A 20,987-nucleotide genomic window follows, 5' to 3' on the forward strand; every position below is an offset into this window, starting at 1 on the left:
TGTAGTACAAACAAACTTTCAAATACTGAGCCATCTAAACAATGGGATGAGGAAGTGTTCCAAATGGTCATGCATGCTCCAGTTTCTTATTTTCTAAAGAACGAGTTTGCCTTTGCGGTGAGAGCACCGGAGATCCATCAGCAGCCGTTAAGGTTACTTTATGTTCTCGATATTTAACCCCCGAGAAAATTAAAGACAAGCTGCTAGAGTAACTCAACTATCGGGCAGCATCTGCAGCGATCTGTGCAAGGAAATGGACAATCCACATTTTTGGTTGAGGCGTCCCAGTTGAATGATCTCAACCCGGAAGAGCGATTGTACATTTCTCACCACAATTCTTCCAGGATCATGTTTCTTACTCGAGATTCCAGCATCTGCAGTCTCTTGTGCCTCTCTTTTCAGAAGTTGCCTCTTTCGGTCCCGTCTCAGACTAAACCAGGCTCTTCTCTCTGGCTTCATTTCTGTTCTGCTTCTTCTTTAGCCCATCACGCCCACCGGGGCACAGGCCGATAACAGCAGCTCGACAGATTCCACTGTCCAGGGCTTATAGTTGATCGGCCCTGTGGCTTCTCCTTTCACCACACGACTTCAATCGACTTCCAGGGGAAGGTCCTCCCGATCCCAGGGATGAGGCCTTTGGAGGTTCAGTTGATGTTTCTGTTGCACTGTCATTTCCTTCACATGCCCAACCCTCCTCCTTTTTCAGCTGGTCTTTGGCAGTTCATGGCCACGTTTTCATTACCGTTCCTATATGTCTAACATTTTTCTGATCCCACCCTGATATGGAAATAGCCACATTTTTTCCCCCAATGAACATATCATTACCTGACACTGCAGCGTGTGTAGTGGATGATCGCGGTATTGCAGGGGGCGTAGCTGCTCTCAGAAAGTGAAAGGATTCTGAATCAGGAAGTGCTGGAGTTAACATGGCTTCGAAACAACAGGTCGACAGTTGGAACGAAGAGTTAATTTGTCCCGTCTGCCTGGATTTCTTCACCGATCCTGTGATACTAGTGTGTGGACACAACTTCTGTCGCTCTTGTATCACACGTTGTTGGGAAACGGAGGAGAGAAACTCCTGCCCCGAATGTAGAGAGGTCTTTGCGGAACGCACCCTCAGGATCAGTAGGGCCTTAGCAAATCTGGCTGAAAAAGCTCGAAAACTTAACCTGAATCCGAAAGGGCAGGAAAATAAACTTCACTGCGAGGAACATGAGGAAGAACTGAAGCTGTTCTGTGAAACGGACAAAACACTGATTTGTCTGGTCTGTAGAGATACGCAGGAGCACAGAAAGCACCGCATCATGCCGACTAAAGAAGCTGTTAAAATCTACAAGGTAAAACGTACACAAATTCGAGACCGACCCCATCCAGCTGAATCTCCAATGTCCTTCCTACCGCAACACGAGTCTCGGTGACCAACATATCATTCTCGACATCTTTCACCAACTCCGGCGGGATTCTACCACCAAACACGTCTCTCCCACACGTCTCAAACACATTCCACCGCCACACCCATCGCAGAAATCTCCGCTCTGTGTAGGAATCGCACTCTGCGTAAATCCCTTATCCACTCGCTGATCTCCACTGATCTCCCTTCTGGTAAATTTACCTGCAAGCTGGACATTTGATACATTTGACTCCTACACCTTCACACTTGTCACAATTCAGGGCCCCAAACAGTCCCAACTCCTCCCGTTACTTCCATGGTCGAGTGTCCTCTCGAACTAGATTCCTTCTTCTCCAGCCCATTACCTCTTCCACCTTTTCCATCTCAGCTTCTTACTTCATCACCTTTTCCCACGACCCCACCCCACGTTGCCACTCCCGTCACCTTCCATTTGGTTATCATCCCAAACTTTTATATTCTGACTTTTGCCGCATTCCGTCCCAGTTCTCATGAAGAGTCTGATCCCGAAACACCGACTATTTATTTCCGCTACTCAGCTGCTGTCTGACTCACTGAGTTACTCCGGCATTTTGTGTGTGATAATTGGATTTGATCGCTTGTTTATTTTGATTTTCTGTTTTACATTTCCGTCCCCCATTGACTTCCAGGATCAGCTGAAATCTTCCTTAGACTCTCTGACAAAAAATAAATCAGACTTCCAGGAAAAGGAACAGCAACAGAAAGAGAGGATTTCCAGAGTTCGGGTGAGGTTTTGGGTAATTTCTGATATTACAGTGTAGCTTTGCTCCCTTTAATACCGAATAGCAGAGTATCTCAGCGCCAGTTACATGGTTTATATCCTGAACATTGGTAATGTCTGTGTGGAATTTGCATGCTCTCCCTGTGACCCCGACAATTTCAGACACATCTCAAGGACATTCTGGATGAATGGTTAATCACAATTAACCCGGTGAATTTGGGGATTGGTTTTCTGTGAATCAGATGGAAGTTAATGGGTCACTGAGGGAGAATAGGCTTAAGAAAAACGTAAGAGAATATGGTTGACCGGAATACTCTGAGAACTAGCATGGACTTCAACGGACCGAATGGTCACCTTAATGTCATCAAGAAATACAACACAGCAATACAGTAAACTGATCTTCACCTTTCACTCGACAGGAACAGTCACACTGCGTTCAGTCCCACATCACATCCCAGTTTGCTGAACTGCGCCAGATTATCACCGAGAAAGAGCAGAGCTTACTCAGGGATCTCAGGGAAGAAGAGGAGAGGATTCGAAATCCAATGGAGAGAAATCTTCTTAAGATTCGAAATAATATAAGGTTTATTGAGGAAGAAATCTCAAAGTTAAAGGAGCAGATGGCTCAAACAGACAGTGTGATATTTCTCAAGGTGAGCGATTATATTTCAGTTTGTTTCTGTGAAGTGGCAGTAAATGAACAATGGTATATTTAAAATAAACAGAGCACAGTTGCTAATCCTAACAAATCAATTGCGGCTGCTGGAGACTTCGTACAGATTGTTATACTTGTATAACACGCCCCCCCCCCCCATCACTCCAATAATGACGTTCCAAAATCTCCAAGATATATATTCGATCATGTGTTAGCAACATACAATCTTGAATCGATGAAACTTCAACGTAATTAATCGTAATTTAAGCTGCAACGAATCGGTCAATAAAAGATATGATATCACCAGCTCAAAACAGATCAGAACAAGGCACGAATGCGTATCTTTTTCTCTTCGCGATTAACACGCCCCACTCACGTGACAAGTTAGGCAACACAGAATACAATTCAGACAGAAAACAAATGCGTTGCTCCAATAGACAACATTTACAAATGCCAGTAAATTGCTTCACAGCAGACTATTGTTGCAACTATTTAGGGTTGTTGCTGTCCCAAAACCGGACTTCCACGACAGCTATACATCCTAGCACAGAATGCAATCTTCTCTGAAATGATTTACTCTGATGATAACGCAGAGCTGCTGATTGTGCCCTTAATTGACTCATTAAATATCCTATAAAACTAAGATCTAGTTGAATTCACAGGCTCTGAGAACGTCTGGTGTCGTGAGTGGGAGGGTCTCTTTGTAAATCAGTGAGAACAAAGAATGTGACCCAGACATCAGACCTATCTTCTATATCCAGTTTCATTTCAGATTAAGGAAACTTTCACTGTCGCTTTACTTTTGTAAATTGAGTTTTATGTGGCATTTTATCCCATTCTCCATCATAAGCTGGCCATTCAGTCGATATTCTTGTATCAATTTCCCTTCTTCACTAGCCATCTCCCACTTATTCACCACAGCCAGCAACAGTGCCCTTAAATCCATGGTCCCTCGTGTGTTTATCCAGACTCCCTATTATATTCAGTCTCAGTTGTTCCGCTTCAACCACTCCTCTGGCAGTGAGTTTCACCTCCTCTTTACTAAATTTCTTCAGGGATTAATTAAAATCCATCTGGAATTTAATCTCCCCACGTCTTCCCATAAATGCAGGTACTTTCCCCACGTTCACAAAATCAAATCCATCATTGATCTTAAAATCCTCCATCTTAACACCTTGAAGTCTCATCCAGATGATAATGCACAATCTGTCCTGTCTTTCCGGTAAGTTTCATCCTCTCAGTGATGGTCTAACTTTCAGAAACTTTTTTTTTTCAAATTGACCCCGTGGTTCTGTATTGTCTATGTGTCAGTGACTGAGGGAGTGGGAACTTCCAACACCTTGTAATGATTTTATGCAATTCAGGATGTGGACAGTAAGTCCAAGTCCAATCAATTTGTGTTTTTACTTATTTCAGGAGGAAGCTCGTCGGAACAGGAGGTAGGACATGCTCTTTACTGAAACCCTGTATAGATTTGTGAAATAGTTCAGAATTCCAGATAATAACCTGCAGTTTAATATTTACAGGGTTAGTGACGGTGTCCAGGAATTATCAGTGACAGATGAAGCCCTACCGGTTGAAAAATTCGATCACCTCTATTTGTTGAACACAGTGCTAAGAGAAGCACTTGATGCCATTAATCGAGGTAAAACTGACAAAGACACAGTTCTCCTTGTTCAATTAAGTTCTAATCTGCAGCAAATATTGTCTATAATAATGTCTGAAGGGTAACTGAAATTTATTCCACATCAACCCCACCAACTGGGAGGCATCACTTTCACATGGTCAGCTGGAGATGTCAGACCCCTGAACACACCCGCACAGGGCCACAATACGGTCAAAACACAGCAGTGTTAGATGAACCACTGTGTCCTGATCTCAGGCAATTTAACTAACACGTGAAGACATGAGTTTGAATCCAACGATAGGAGCTGAGAAATTAATACTGACTTGATGATATTGTAGGGAATAAGTGCAGGTATCAGTGTGGTGACCGGGATTGTCAGAAAAATACACAAGCCCTTCGTGCGCTGTGAATGCAGACTCTGATTGACACAGGTCTTCTGTCTTCTGAATCGGCAACTCTCACTGTTGTTAGAGGGAGACGAGAGGAGTGGTAGTGATAGGGGACTCAATCGTCAGGGGAACAGGCAGGATATTTTGTGGACGGGAACAGGACACCCGAATGGTATGTTGCCTCCGAGGTGCCAGGGTCAAGGATGTTTTTGATCGTGCCTGCAACATTTCAGATTGTGAGGGAAAGCAGCCAGATATCTTGGTATATTTTGGGACCAATTACATAGGAAGTAAAAGCAAAGAAGCCCTGAAAATAGAATTTGGAGAGCTTGGTAGAAAGATCTGAAGTAGTACTTCAGGGTTGTAATTTCTGGATTGTTGCCTGTGCCACGTGCTGGTGAGGGTAGAAACAGTATAATTTTGCAGATCAAAGATGGCTGGGAAGATGGTGCTGGGGCAGGGTTTCAGGTTTTTGGATCATTGGGATCTCTTCTGGTGGAGGTATGACCTGCTCAAAAGGGATGTGTTGCATCTGGACACGGGGGTGAACAATATTCTCACAAAAAGTTTTGATAGTGCTGTTGGGGATGGTTTAAACTAATATGGTGGGGGTGGGGGTTTGGAACTGAAGTGAAAGGATAGGACTGATGATAAAATGAAAAGATTTCATGCAGTCAGACTGCCAGATAGGGCGGACAGATGCAAGGACAAATTTGCAGCCAGCAGGGTGAGTATCAGTGCATTAGGATGCAGAATTAAGAAGGGTAGGAAATATAGTACACAAAGTGTTATACCTCAATGCATGGAGTATAAGAAATAAGTGTATGATCTTGTTGCACTATTACAAATTGTCAGGTATTATGTAGTGGCCATCACTGAATCATGGCTGAAGGATGGTTGTAGTTGGGAGCTGAATATTAAAGGTTACACAATGCTTTGGTGGTATAGGAAGGTGGGTAGAGAGGGTGGCGTGTCTCTCCTGGTAAATCAGTAGCAAGATGTGACATAGGATTGGAAGATGTTGAATCTTTGTGGGTTGAGTTAAGGAACTGCAAAAGTAGAAATGACACAGATATCAGTCATATACAGGCATCCCAATAGTATATGGATATGCACCACAGATTTCAACTGGAAATAGAAAAGTCTCATGAAAAGGATAATGTTATGATAGTCATGGGAGATTTCAACATGCAGGTCAATTGGGAAAATCAGACTGGTAATGCATATCAAGAGAGTGAATTTGTTGAATGCTACATGCTGGCTTTTTAGAGCAGATTGTCGTTGAGTCTACTCGGGGAACACCTCTACTGGATTGTGTGTTATGTATTGAACCGGAGGTGATTAGTTAAAAGAAACCTTAGGAGGCAGTGCGCGCAACATGACTGAGTTCAACTTGAAATTTGATAAGCAGAAAGTACCGTCTGACATTGAAATATTTCAGAGGAGTAAAAAAAAACAGTGGTCTGAAGAGGAGTTAGTCAAAGTAAATGGGAAGGATATGCTGTCCAGGATGGCAACAGAGCAGAAATTATGTCAGTGTCTGGGAAAATGAGGAAGGTGAAGGATAGAATTATTCCAAAAGTGAAATAGATACTCAAATGACAAAATAGTTTAGTATGAAGATAGAGGATTGGGAAGCATTTAAAAGCGTACTGAGAGGAACTAAACTAATCGAGGGGAAAAATGAAACATGAAATTGAATTGAATTGACTTTATTACTTTCATCCTTCATATACACAGAGTAAGAAAATCTTTATGTTACATCTCAGTCTAAATGTGCAAAGTGCAACATATGGTAATTTATGATAAATAATATGCATAGTATGCTAGTCTACATAACATAGAAATACAGTTGTCTTCGTACGAGTTAAGCAATTTGATGGCCTGGTTGAAGAAGCTGTTCCCGGAACCTGTTGCTCCTGGCTTTTATACAGTGGTACCTGGATGCTAGCACCTGGTACAAATTGTGGTTGGGTGACTCGGGTCTCCAATGATCCCTCAGGCCCTTTTTTACACACCAGTCTTTGTAAAACAAACCAGCAAACAATATTTTTTTATTCAAGTATGATAAAAAAAAATAAAAATAGAGATGCGAGTGGATAGAGTACCGCTGGAAAATGAGGTTGGATATGTAATAACCGGGGACAGAGAGATGGAAGATGAACTAAATGAGTGTTTTGTATCAGTCTTCACTGTGGAAGACACTAGCACTGTGCCAGATGCTGAAGGGTGCGAGGGAAGAGAAGTGAGCACAGTTGTTATTACAAGGAAGAAGGTGCTTAAAAGGATGAAAGACCTAATGATACGCAAGTCATCTGACCTAGATGAACTGCACCCAAGTGTTCTGAAAGAGGTAGCAGTAGACATTGTGGAGGCATTAGCAATGATCTTTCAAAAATCATTGAACCATGACATGGTGCCAGAGTACTGGAAAATTGCAAACGTCACTCAACTGTTTGAGAAAGGAGGAAGGCTGCAGAAAGGAAATTGTAGACCAGTTAGCCTCACCTCTGTGGTCGGGAAGCAGTTAGTGTCACTTGTGAAGTAAGAGGTTAATGCAATACTTGGTGACACTGGACAAGATAAGACATGATAAGACAAGATAAGCATGGCTTCCTTAAGGGAATATCTTGCCTGACAAACCTGTTGGAATTATTTGAGTAGTTTACAAGTAGGATAGATAAAGGGGATGCAGTGGATGTTGTATATTCGGATCTCAGAAGGCCTTTAACAAGGTGCCACAAATGAAGCTGCTTACCAATTTAAGAGCTCATGGTATTACAGAAAGTTATTGGCATAGTTAGAACATTGACTGATTGGTCAGAAAAAGTGAATGAGAGTAAAGGGATACTTTTCTGGTTGGCTGCCAGTGACTAGTGTTCCACAGGGGCCAGTGTTCGGACCGTGTCTTCTGTTTATGGTGTGTGTGTGTGTGTGTGTGTGTGTGTGTGTGTGTGTGTGTGTGTGTGTGTGTGTGTGTGTGTGTGTGTGTGTGTGTGTGTGTGTGTGTGTGTGTGTGTGTGTGTGTGTGTGTGTGTGTGTGTGTGTGTGTGTGTGTGTGTGTGTGTTTACCCCATACCCACTAGCCATTTCCTATCTGTGACCAGTCTAAATTTATTTAAAAATATTTCCATTTTACCTGTTTCTACAGCATCTGACAATAAAGCCATATACCCAACCCCCCTCTCTGTGACAATGTTACCCGACTGATCACTCATAAAAATAACCTCTCACTCTGGTTCTGTACTCCCATTTCTCAGGAAAAGACTCACTTTATCTAAGCCCCTGATGAATGCATTTACCTTGAAAAGGGGTCTTCCCTCAACATTCTACACTACAACTAAATAGCCGAAGAATATCCACTCTCCTATTTTAACCCAAGCCCGCCAGTCTTGGTAACATCCTCCTCTTTTTCCTGTCCAGGGTAATGTCATCTCCCCCCCCCCCCCCGGCATTTGGGGGACTGGAAACACACAGAATACCTCAATTGTGCTCTATCATCGACATCAAAGCCCTTGTTGAAGTTCATGTGGATAGTGTCGAATAGGCCAATGAATATAGGACTGAAGGTGTTATATTGGAAGCACCAGTATACGAATAAGGTATATCATTTTCTAGCACAGGTAGAGATGGGCAGGTACAACGTTGTTGGCATCACTAAGTTATAGTGGAAAGGAGATCCCGGATTGAAGCAAAGAGGCTGGGGAGGCTCTGTTCGAAAAAAAAATCAAATTATATCCTTAGAGATAGGTGAAATAGGATTAGAAAATGTTGAATCATTGTCGGTAGAGTTAAAAAACTGCAAGTGTATAAAAACCTGATGAGAGTTATATACAGCCCTCCAAATAGTAGCCAGGATAGAAATTGGATACAAATTACACCAGGAGATAGAAAAAAGGGCAAGGTGACGATCGGAATGGGGAGTTTCAACATGCAGGTAGATATGATAAGTCAGAGTGGTGCTGCATTGCAGGATAGGGAATTTGTAGAATATCCCTGAGATGGCTTTTTAGAACAGCTTCTGGTTGAGGTCAATGGTAAAAAGACAATTCTGGAGTGGGATTTGTATAATGAAGCAGATATGATTTGGGAGATGTATGTAAAATAACCTTTAGGAAGCAGTGATCATAAAATGATGGAATTCACCCCACAGTTTGAGGTGGAGATAAAGTCAGATGTATCAGTATCAGAGTGGAGTAAAGTTAGTTACAGAGACATGAGGGAGGAGCTGATCGAAGTAGATTAGAAAGGGACATGAGCAGGGATGTCTGTAGAACAACAAAGACCGGAATACCACGGAAATTTGGATAGATAAATCTCAAAGATGAAGAAGATTATACAGGAGAATGAGGTAATCCTGTTAGACCAGGTAAGTCAACATATTATGCCCAATAAATCAGTCTTGGGCATAATAGAGAGGGCATAGAATACAGCAAAAATTAGCAGGATGTTGGAGTATCGAGAAGATTGTGATAATCAATAGAAACCAGTTACAAAGCCATAAGGCGAGAAAATGAGATATGAGTGAAAGCTTGCTAACATATTCAAGAGGACACATACATGTAAAGAGTAAAAGAGAGGTGAGAGTAGATATTGGACTTCTAGAAAATGACACTGGAGAGGAGAAATGTGAGATAAGACATGACAGAGGTACTTATTTAATATTTTGTCAATATTCACTCTGGAAGATACTGGCAGTATGTCTGAAATGTGAGAGTGTCCGGGGACAGAAATGAGTGTTGATGCTATTAATTAGGAGAAAGTGCATTGGAAGATTGTAGGTTTGAATGTATCTGGACCAGATGGACTACACCCCAGCGTTCAGAAAGAGTTAGCTGAAGAGAATATGGGGGCATTAGTGATGATCTTTCAGTAATCACTAGATACTTGGTCATCCAAGATGACAGGAAATTGCAAAGGTCACTTCACTCTTTCAGAAGGCAGAGCAGCTGGGGAAAGCAATTTATAGGTATTAGTCTGGATGTGGTGTGCTTGGAAAGATGTTGGAGTCCAGTATTAAGGACGTGCTATTGGGTACATGGAGGCACATGATAAAATAGAGCAAAGACAGCATGCTTTCCATTAATCTTGTCTGTCAAATCTGTTGGAATTCTTCAAGGAACACAAAGCCAAGATAGACAACGAATCATTTGGATGACAGAATTGTTTCCTTTGTGGCCAGGCTTGTAAATGATATGTAGATAGGTGAAGGGGCAAGTAGTGCTGCAAAAGCTCGGAATCTGGGGAAGGACAGAGAATCAGGAAATGGAAAAATAAGTAATAGATGAATTATCAAGGAAGGAAGTCGTGCATGCACTTTGGCAGAATAAATAAAGGCACAGACAATTTTGTAAACAGAGAAAATTCAGAAACCAGAGGTGCAAGGAGACTTGTTAACATGCAATCTGAGCCAGTGGTAGGATAGGCAAACTCAATGTTTGTTTTCATTTCGAGAGGATTAGAGTACAAGAGCAAGGATGTAATTCTGAGATTTTACAAGGAATTTGCTAGATCACGGAGTATTGTGAGCAGTTTAGGGTCCTTTATATCAGAAAAGATGTGCTAGTATCGGAAAGTGTCCAGGAGGTTCACAAGACGGAATAAAATAGTTAACATATAAGGAGAGTTGATGGTTCTGGGCCTGTACTCACTGGAGTTTAGAAGAATGGCTGATTTATTATCACTCTCAACCCTATTCTCCCGCCTCCTCCCCATAACCTATGGCGTCTTGACTAATCAAAAAGTTTACTATCAACTTCTGGTTTAAAAAGCAAACACAAGAAATTCTGCCGATGCTGGCAATCCAGCAGCACAGGTCCTGATGGAGGGTTTTGGGCTGATCTCCCTGTTATCTATCTGGAGAGAGTTGTTGTTGGGAGGATGCTTCCTATGGTGAGTGAGTCTAGGACCAGATGGCACAGCTTTAGACTAGAGAATGTCCATTGAGAACATAGAGGAAGAGGAATTCCTTTAGCCACAGGATAGTAAATCTGCCAGAGGAGGCTGTGGAGGTCAAATAATTGAGTATAGTTAAAGCGGTGGAACACACACAAAATGCTGGGAGATCTCAGCAGGCCAGGAAGCATCTATGGAAAAGAGTCAACAGTCGACAGTTCGGGCTGAAACCCTTCATCAGGATCCGTGTTGCTTAAGGGTCGCGGAAAGTTCATCCCGTCCTAATTAAGGGACACGGGAAAGGGGACAAAGAGATCCTTATCCCCCATCTTTGTATCTCTCCAGCTTCTCGTTACATCTGCACACACACATCACCCACAGACTTTGCACCCCTCCCCATCTGGTTCTCATTCAATCTGCCATTCATCTCTCCCTTACTGGTTCCCATTATCACCCCATTTTCTGTCTCGAACCTTCACACACCCCCACTTCACACTTCACAGTCACAAATGAATGTTAATATTGAATGAAGGGCCTGTTCCTGTGCTGTACTGTTCTATGTTCATCGTTCCCTGTTCAGAAAAAAATGAGAGAAGATCTCAGGGAAACACAAAATTCTTTCAGGGATCAACAGGCGGGATAATGGGAGGATGTGTTCCTTGTCTGAGGTGTCAAAACTGTCTGTTTGGAATTCTCAGCACACTTGTGGGGGGGGGGGGGTTGTTGGGGCTTCTGAGCCATTCGGTTCACAGAGCGCTCGTGGTACAGCATAGAAATGTGCCCTTCGACCCATCACCTCTGTGCTGACCTATGTACCCATCTACATTTATCCCATTGACCAGCATTAGGCATTAGGTCAGTCTCCTTCTGTGCCTTACCTTTTGAAGTGTCTCTCCAAGTGTTTCTTAAACACAGAAGACTGGAGGTCGTGAAGAGGTCGGTGTTGGGGCCGCGTGTGTTTGACATTCATATTAATGGTTTGGATGACAATGTAGGTGACATAGTTGGTAGGTTTGTGGATGACACTAAAATTCCTGGTATAGTGGACAGCGAAGAGGGTTATTTCTGCTTACACCGGGCCTTTGATCAACGGTGGAGATGGGTACAGTGACAATGTTTTAAAATAAACATTGGCAGGGACCTTGATAAGAAAGGTGGAAAGGAATAATGGGCAAATGGAACTTGCTCATTAAAGCAAATGGGTGGGGACGAACAAGTTTGGCCGAAGAGCCTCTGTGACCTCCTGCTTAATTACATTCACTCACCCCTTTCCCGCACTCGATTCTGCTTTCTATCTCCCCTATGTATTTATTGTTCTTGAGGGAAGATGTGCACTTGAAACGTAAACTGTCCATCTCTCTCCAAATGCTGCGTGACCTGCTCGGATCCTCCAGCATTTTGCGTCAGTTTGATCGGAAAATCTCTGCCCTTCGTCCAACGGAAAACCCTTAGGGAGACATTAGTTGTCCATCCGCTGTCGTTGGGTCAACCGCTAGGTTCCACCAACATTTGGTGACCGTTTGATCAGGAAAACTCTGCTCTCCGTCCAGCGGGGGGGGGGGGGGGGGAGGGGGGGGGGGAAAGAACACACACGTCGGGAGACTTGTTATTCATTAGTTGTCAAACCACGGGAAAGGTTCATGTTGGTCATTCTACTGCGCCTGAGGCCCGGGGGCCATTCCACCAGTCCCGGGACCGCGTTGCCCAAGTCTCCCACCCGATCCCCTGGCCGCGCAGCCCCAGGCTGCCCCGCCCCGCCCCCCAACCTACCTCCCCGATCACCGGGGGCTCTCTAATTTTCTGCTTCTCCCCTCAGTCTCTGTCACCCTGGATGTGGAAACGGCGAATCCGTGTCTCGAGGTGTCTGAGGATCGGAAGAGTGTAAGATGTACCTGCACGCGGATGGATCTCCCTGACACCGGGAAGAGATTCACAGACTGGGAATGTGTGCTGGGATCAGAGGGATTCACATCGGGGAGACATTACTGGGAGGTGGAAGTGAAGGGGAATCGGTGTTGGGGTCTGGGAGTCGCCGCAGAGTCTGTGGAGAGGAAGGGCGGGGACAGCCCGAGTCCTGAGACCGGATTCTGGCTGATCACACGAGATTATAACGTGTTCGGTGTTCCCCCCTCCCATCTGTCCCGTCTCCCTGCCGGTCCCAACTCCGGGAGGGTTGGAGTTTACCCTCAGTTACGAGTCCGGGACAGTTTCGTTTTACAACGCGGAGACCAAGACCCATCTCCACACCTTCAGTGGGAATAAATTCACAGGGGAACTTTATCCCTTCCTCTGGACTTGGGATGAAAACCAGTGGCTGAGAATCTGCTCCGGTTCCGCTCTCGCTCCGGGTCTGTAAACGGGTTGGGTCCCAGGACCAGCATCATGAGTAAAGTCCCTGTAAATATGCCTCGTACCCTGTAAATATAACTCGTTCGCCGCGTCCGACAACAGACAGAAACACTGCGGATTCAGTAGCAGCACTGGGTGCTGAGCTCCCCCGGGTCCTAATGTCCGATTTTATTGAACGATGTTAAATGGGACAAATGGGGGGTAAGTGCTGACTGGAAAAGAGGGTGGAATCAGGATGAATCTTGTTCAGAACATAAGACATAAGAGCAGAATTAGTTCATTCAGCCCATCGATTCCGCTCCGCCATTCCATCATGGCTGATGCCGGGATCCCATTCAATCCCATACAACTACGTTCTCGCCTTATCCTTTGATGTCCTGCCCTATCAGAGGACGATACGCTTCCACCTTAAATATACACAAATTAATCCTCCACTGCAGTCTGTGATAGAGTATTCCACAGGTTTACTGCTCTTTGGCTAAAAATATTCCTCCTACAGAGGTTCAAAAAGAGCTTCCCTCAATAGGTGTCAGGACTGGTCACTGCAGAGAAGACTGAAAACAGTTTGTGGCCCCGACAAGCTCACTGGTGAAATTTCACCTCAGATGGGGGAGCTATTTGGGACCTTGAATATTAGTATGTGAGGAGGGGAATGAGCAGATGTAACACTTGTTGAGACCCAACGTGGATTTGAAGAAAGTATTGGACAAACTTGTGTTTCCTTCTCTGGAGCTATGGAGACCTAAGTAGATCGAAGGAATGTTTGTAGGATTACAGAGACATAGATAGAATAGAAAATTGGATTTATTGTCCCAAGCTTGAAATCAGAGAGACTAGGTGGCATGCATTTACACTGAGAGCTGTTAAGTTGAAAGGAGATGTGCGGGTAGGTTTTTGTTGACACATTGTCGTGGGCGCATGAAATGCCCTTCCAGGGGTGATACTCGAGGCAAATACGACAGGTCATCAAGAGGCTCTTAAATTGGTACATGAATGTGCAGGGAATGGACGAGTGGGGACATTATATTGTCAGATGGCATCAGTTCACTGGGGAATTAAATGATAAATTTAGGACATGTTTCTTGACTGTATTGTTCAGTGTTCATTGTTCATCGGAATGTTGCTCTGCCCTTGTACTGAATACAGCAAATCCGGCTGATTATGTCAGTTTTTGAGAAATATTCATCACCATCCACACCCTCATAGCAATAAATCAAACTTACAATCCTTTCTTGACATTTCCAGGTAAATTTATGATCAAAACACCATACACAATATCACATACTTCATGGAGATCAATTTCTTGCGGCGGTTGAGAAAACAAATACACAACAGCATTTATTAAAAAATACTTCAACAAAGATGGAGAAACAATCAATGTGCATGGAAAATAAAGGGTGCAAATAAATATAAGATGATGACATTGAGTTGTAGACTCCTTGAAAGTTAGTCTGTAGTTTACAGAATCAGTTGAGATCTGTCGGTGAATTAGTTTATCCACATTGGTTCAGAGGCTTGATGGCTGTAGGGTAATAACTGTTCCTAAACAAATGGGTCCAGTATCCCTCTCCCAGATAACGTGGTGTGGAGACAGCATATCCTGAATGCTGGGCATCCTTCATGATAGATGCTGCTCTCGTGTGGCAGTGGTCCATGTGGATGTATTCAGTAGTGTTTGTCTGTGATGGACTGGGCTGTATCCACCACTTTACCAACACTTTCTCTTCACTAGGCTATTTAAGTATACATGATAGGATGTCGTCCAGAAATACGATAATGCGTAGCAAATTGAGGAATCAGATGTGCAAAGGGAGTTGGGAGTTGGTTAAAGGTCCGAAAGTCTAAAATTGCAAATGTTACTCCACACTTCAAGAAGGGGAAGAGTCGGTAGCTTGAGCTGAGTGTTTGGGAAGATGTTGGAGTCAATTAGTAAGGGTGAGGTTTCGGGTACTCAGAGGACCATTAGAAAATGGGACAAATAACTGCACTGGTTCCTTAATGGAAAACCTCGCCTGACAAATCTGCTGGAATTCATTGAGGAAATAATAAACAAGATGGACAAAGTAGTATCAGTAGATGTTATGAACTTCGATTTTCAGAAGGTCTTTGACAATGTGGGGCTGCTAAACAAGATAATAGTGCAGCTATTACAGGGATGCTACTAGCATGGGTAAAGTATTGGCTGATTCGCAGCAAAAAGTGGGAATAAAGGGAGCTTTTCCTGGTTGGCTGCCAGTGACTTGTGGTATTCCACAGGGGTCAGGGTTATATCTGCTTCTTTTTCGTGCTGTGTCAGTGATTTGACTGATGGATTTAATGCCTTGGTGGCAATGTCTATGGAGAATATGAAGGTAGGTGGAGGGGCAGGTAGTCTTGAGGAAGCAGGGGAGCTACAGAAGGAATTAGATAGATTCGGTCAAAGCAGTGGCAGATGGAATACAGTGTCGAAAAGCGCATGATCATTCACTTTGTTAGAAGGAATAATAGTATAGTCTGTTTTTCTAGTCAGTGACAAAATTTAACAATCCATGGTGGGAAAGGACCTGTGTATCCTTGTGTGGGATTCCTTGAAGGTGAACGTTCAGGCTGAATCAGTGATGAGGAAGGCCAATGCATCGTGAGCATTCATTTCAAGAGAACTCGAATATAAAAGCAAGGACTGTTAAGGCATTGGTGATGCAGCACTTGGAGTATTGTAAGAAGTTTTGGTCTCATCATTTAGGGAAGGATGTGCTGACATTGCGGAGGGTTCAAAGGAGGTTCACAAAAATGATTCGGACAGGAAAGGCTTATATGAAGAGAGTCTGAAGGTACTGGGCCCGTATTCACTGGAATTTGGAAATACAAGGAGATGCTAATTAAATCCTAATGAATAGAAAAAAAGGCCTAATGTAGAGAGGATGTTTGTAATGTGGCAGCCTAAGACCAGAGGAGACAGCCTCAGTATACAGGGACATGCCTTTGCAATGGGAATGCGGAGGATTTTCTTTCCCAAGAGTATGGTGAATTTATGGAATCCATTCCCACAGTGGGCTGTGGCGGCGACATCATTGGGTGCATTTAAGGCAAGCATGTGAAGACAGATTAAAGAGGATAGTGGACCATGGGAGAATGGGAAGGTGGAGTGGTAACAGAGGAAGGTGATGGAGATGTGAGGACAAGACAGGAAGACTCCAAAATGAGGATGTTTAATTTTTTTTTATAAACACACGGGCCATTTGGGCTCTTTGAGCTGAGCCACCCAGCTAACCACCAATTTAATCCGAGCTTAATCATATGACAATTTACAATGACCAATTATCCAATAAACAGGCATATTTTTAACGTAGGTGGAGACCGGAGCACGCAGTAAAAACCTGCACAGCTACGGGGTACCGGTGGATGCAGCATACCATCATTTTCAGAAGGCCTTTGACAAGTTGCTGCACATGAGGCTGTTTGGCAAGATGAGATCCCATGGCATTACAGGAAAGATACAAGCATAGAGGGAGCATTGGTTGATGGCAGGAGGTAAAGAGTGGGAATAAAAGGAGCCTTTGCTTCTTGGCTGCAAGTAACAAATGGTGTTCTCCTGGTGTCTTTTATTGGGCCCAATTCATTTATGTTGTATGACAATGGTTTGGATGATGGAATTGATGGCTTTGTAGCCAACTTTGCAGATGATATGAAGACAACTGGAAGGGCAGGCAGTACTGAGGAAGCAGGTGTTACAAGATTCACCTCTTGTAATAATTATCAACGGGATTACATATCAACTAAGTTTTCCTAACCTTCTATGAACAGTCCAAGAAAAAGAAATTATAAAACCAGTTAAAATGGGAGTTTCTGCTGCCGGCCAGATGTTCCTCGTAGTCACATTTTGAATATCCTCATGTCCATCAGGCACCTCACATCTGCGATAGTTGTTCTCCTTCAGAATTACCCCTGCCCACACATATGAAGTGTTTGATTTTATGTTTATTTCTTACCAATTCACATATCACATTCCAGTGATATTGCCTGTAGGTTGTGCAGGCCAGTCTCACATGGCACACGGTTTTTCAGCATCCATTAGAAGAGCTCCTTGAGAGATGACAAATCCCAGTTATGGATGTGGAACCCACTCTTCTCCAATTTCACAGACAAGTGATTCTTTAACAGACACTAAAGAAATGGATTTACATATGTTACATGATCCCTACAAGAGTTTCAATAAACCAGAATGGCAAACACAAACTTGTTCAGCAATTCTTCCATAATGTCATTCATAAATGTCTGCAATACAACTGGAGGGTTGCCAGCCCAAAGACCATCACTAAGTATCCATAATGTCCTGTTGCAGTATTTAATGCTGCCTTCCACTCATCCTCTTCATGAATATGAATTAAATTGGAAACGTTTCTCAGGTTCAGATTTGTGAGATTAGTTGACCTTACAGTAACTCAAATTCTGTGTTAATTTTGGGCAAGGAGGAGTGATTCACACCGTTATTTTGTTAAAGCCCCTAAAATCTATGCAAATCTCAGACATCCATCTTTTTGGTTACAAAAAGAACCCTGCTCCCGCTGGAGAAGTGAGGGATCTGATAAACACCGAGGCAAGAGCCTCTTAAATGTACTGGTTCTTGACATCAATTTGAGGTCTGGAGACAGGATAACGTCTCTTCCTCGTGAATATACTTGTTCTTGACCGGCATTTCAGGTCCTGAGAGGGGGGAAAAAAAGTCTTCCTCATGGTGGACAGGTCCCTCAAGTAACTTTATGGCACCATCATAGTGCCGATGATAGAGTACATGTGATTGCCATCTCTTTACGGAAAACTTCAAGGAGGTTGGAATATTACTGGGAAACTTTCTGAGGTCAAGATAGGTCAAAAGCTTGGGAATGTCAAAGTCAGACTTGGAAACGTGGGTGACCGACTTGGGAGCTCAGTAAGCTTCTTAGAGGCAGACCTGATGACAGCTGGAAGCCCAGCCCTGTACAATACCATTGAAACATAATAGGACCATGCTGTGAAAACACCGAGACATTAAGTTGGGACAGACCGCAGGGGAATGGAGAAGGTGAAATCTATCAGTAACATCAGGGGCTTCAAAGCATGACGCACGTTTCCTGACTCAAGTGGTTTCCCAACAAAAGTGTTAAGAGATGGTCTAACTTAGAGATTGGAACATCAGTCCTCCCCAAGTGTTTTGGCCGAAAACGTTGACTGTACTTTTCCCATAGATGCTGCCTGTCCTGCTGAGTTCCTCTAGCATTTTGTGTGTGGTGCTTTGATTTCCGGCATCTTCAGATTTTCTCTTGTTTGTGCTTAGAGATTGGGACTCTAACTAGAAATTTGTCAGGCTACGCACAGATTTTTTTAAAAAATCACCTATGGAGCTGAACTCTATAAAAGCCCGAAGGCAATTTCCATGCCACCCCAGGCCAATGAAGAAGGCACATTATCCAGAGGTCTTGGGAAGATGAGGTATATTTGTGACCGCTACAGGACTCCCTCTGCCAGCCAGCAGGATTGTGGGAAGAAACCAGAGCTTCAGAAGTAAAACCACGCGGTCAGAGGAATAAATGGAAACTCCTTACAGGCAGCTTGGGAAAGTGAACCCTGTACGTATGTCACCTGTACGGTAAAGTGTTGTGTTAACCACTATGCTGCCGTACCATCTCGTATATAGGAGTACGGTTGAATGACAATTACACTTGAACATGAACTTGAGGACCAGTGACAGTGCCCGCTGTAAGTCGGACAGAGGGATGTTTTCACTTTGTCTATTTCTGTACCTGAATCTCTCCGTCTACTCACACTCATGTCCCAGTGGGATTTTGTATGGCTCGGTAAAATACGCAATCCTTCTTCTAAACGACACACAGAATAGGGAGCTAATTATTTTAATTGTTTTTGTTTGTGAAGAATGAATCTCTGTCGGACCGTATTCTATGCTAATGTACTGATCACTTTTTTACACGGGGTCCTGAACCATTATCAATATTAAAATACAGCCTCACTAACACCCTGTCCAATTGTATTTCTAACACCGAACCTCTTCGGTACAGTACCTTCAGCGGACAATATAAACACACAGGCTGGTATCCTAGCAACAGTAAGGACTTGCAGCCGAAGCAGACAAACAGGTTTTGCAAAACAATGCCGAGGACTGTTGGGGACTGGGCAGAACACTTAAGAACACTTAACCACACACTGCTCCAGCACATTTATAGCACATAATCCCAATTTTAAACAGAGCCCATTTGAGGGGTGAACAGCAGATTCCCTTGAGAAACTCATCGGACAGGGTGAAATGGTAGGGGCTCTCCCAGTCCATAATTAATAACTCCAGCAGCTGAACATACAGGTAACTTTAGACTTTAAAATGGGTTTCATGAGGATGAAGATCCCAATAAAGGCACGTGGGAGACCTGGATAATGAAGACGCCAAAACAAAGTGGCAGGGTAAAGTGATACAGAATCTCCAGTGCAAAATCGACAAACACTGGAGGGATATGTTCCCCATTGCCCGCGAAATCACGTCCTTACAATGAAGCTGGTTGGGTGTTTAAAATGGCGTAAGGCCTTCATTAGTCTGGGCTTTCATCGAGATAATGTTACAGATCTCTAAAAGTCTTGTTAGATGGCACAGCATTTTGTGTTCAGTTCTGGTCTCCTCCTGATAGGAAAGATATGGAAGTTTTAGAGAGGGTGCATTGGAAATTTAATAGGGCGTTGTTTAGTTTTAGCTGTATGCTGGTATATGGCTGAAACACAGTAAACTGGAGCTGGATGCAGCACACACAAAATGCTGGAGAAACTCAGCAGGCCAGGCAGCAACTGGGAAAAGAGTACAGTCAACATTTCAGGCCAAAACCCTTCAGCAGGACTGGAGAAAAAAAAGCTGAGGAGTTGATTTAAAAGGTGGGGAAGGGGAGAGAGGAACACCAGGTGATAGGAGAAACCTGAAGTAAAGAGCTGGGAAGTAAATTGGTGAAACAGACAGAAGGCTGTGGATGAAAGAAAAGTTGGGGGGAGGGAGCACCAGAAGGTGCAAAAGGGGAGGCGACAAGGGGATAAGGTGAGACGGTGGAAAGGGAATGAGAAATAGTGAAGGACAGGTGGGATGGGGGACATTACCAGAACTTAAAGCCATCAGGGAAAGGCTCTTTGACTGTAACAGGCCTTACTGTAGATGAGACAGGTCTACATTAACCCTCCTTCTCCCTGTGCAAATTCCAGCACTTCTGAGTGTGAAGACATTGGAGGATTCTGTCCCATGGGGCCGTGTCCATATAGTGATGCTGTGGACAAAATCTTGTGTGATAATGAGTTCGATTGTTGTTCCCTGTGAGACTGGCCACACTCAGGATGCAGGACTGGTCATCAGCAAACATCCTATCATTGTGATGTAGGAGCCATATGACGTGGTTTAGTGATGAAATCACTAAATAAAAAGCTGATTAAAATAGCCAAATCACTGCTACATGTTCGTTACTGATTCATATCCGCTTACCTTGGGCAAATCTCCTTGAGAGGGCAGAATCAGGGATGTTTCCATCAGTTTTAAGCAGTGATAATATGTTTAAGTGCATTGAGACAACTTTGTTGGCTGTTGATCTTGGAAACAGTTGTGTTTTTTAGCTGTATCAGGCTGAAATGGGAATATTAAATCGTATCCCTTTAGAGTACTAGTGCAAAACAAGTTGCCTGGGTGCCCCAGAAGAAATTATCGCCATCGAGTCATTATCCTACACAATGGGCATTCCTCACACTGACAAGACGATCTCTTGTCCTGCAGGTGACACGAGAGTTGGTGGAGTTGTGGACAGTGTAGGAGGTTGTTGTGGATTACAACAGGACAAGGACCGGATGCAGTGGAGTTCAATCCGGGAAAGTGAGAAGTGATTCATTTTTGAAGGTGAACATGATGTCAGGATTCTCGTAAGTGTGGAGGA

General features: G+C 43.6%; 1 protein-coding gene across 1 annotated transcript; it reads left to right on the forward strand.

The window, feature by feature from the left end:
• Positions 1-926: 926 nt before the first annotated feature.
• LOC140725149 (zinc-binding protein A33-like) lies at positions 927-14,348 on the forward strand. The gene is made up of 6 exons (XM_073040266.1): positions 927-1,337; positions 2,059-2,154; positions 2,570-2,803; positions 4,222-4,244; positions 4,332-4,450; positions 12,533-14,348. The coding sequence occupies exons 1-6, from the start codon at positions 927-929 to the stop codon at positions 12,976-12,978; spliced, it is 1,329 nt and encodes a 442-aa protein (XP_072896367.1). The 3' UTR covers positions 12,979-14,348.
• Positions 14,349-20,987: the final 6,639 nt, after the last annotated feature.

The sequence above is a fragment of the Hemitrygon akajei genome, chromosome 1 (genome assembly GCF_048418815.1).
Source record: "Hemitrygon akajei chromosome 1, sHemAka1.3, whole genome shotgun sequence".
In the NCBI taxonomy this organism is placed as follows: domain Eukaryota; kingdom Metazoa; phylum Chordata; class Chondrichthyes; order Myliobatiformes; family Dasyatidae; genus Hemitrygon; species Hemitrygon akajei.

Excerpts from the sequence above, each read along its gene's own strand:
- LOC140725149 (XM_073040266.1), top strand. The coding sequence starts at position 927 with ATGGCTTCGAAACAACAGGTCGACAGTTGGAACGAAGAGTTAATTTGT. Across the intron at positions 2,804-4,221 it reads ACAGTGTGATATTTCTCAAG|GAGGAAGCTCGTCGGAACAG; the intron begins GTGAGCGATTAT and ends TACTTATTTCAG. Across the intron at positions 4,451-12,532 it reads ACTTGATGCCATTAATCGAG|TCTCTGTCACCCTGGATGTG; the intron begins GTAAAACTGACA and ends TTCTCCCCTCAG.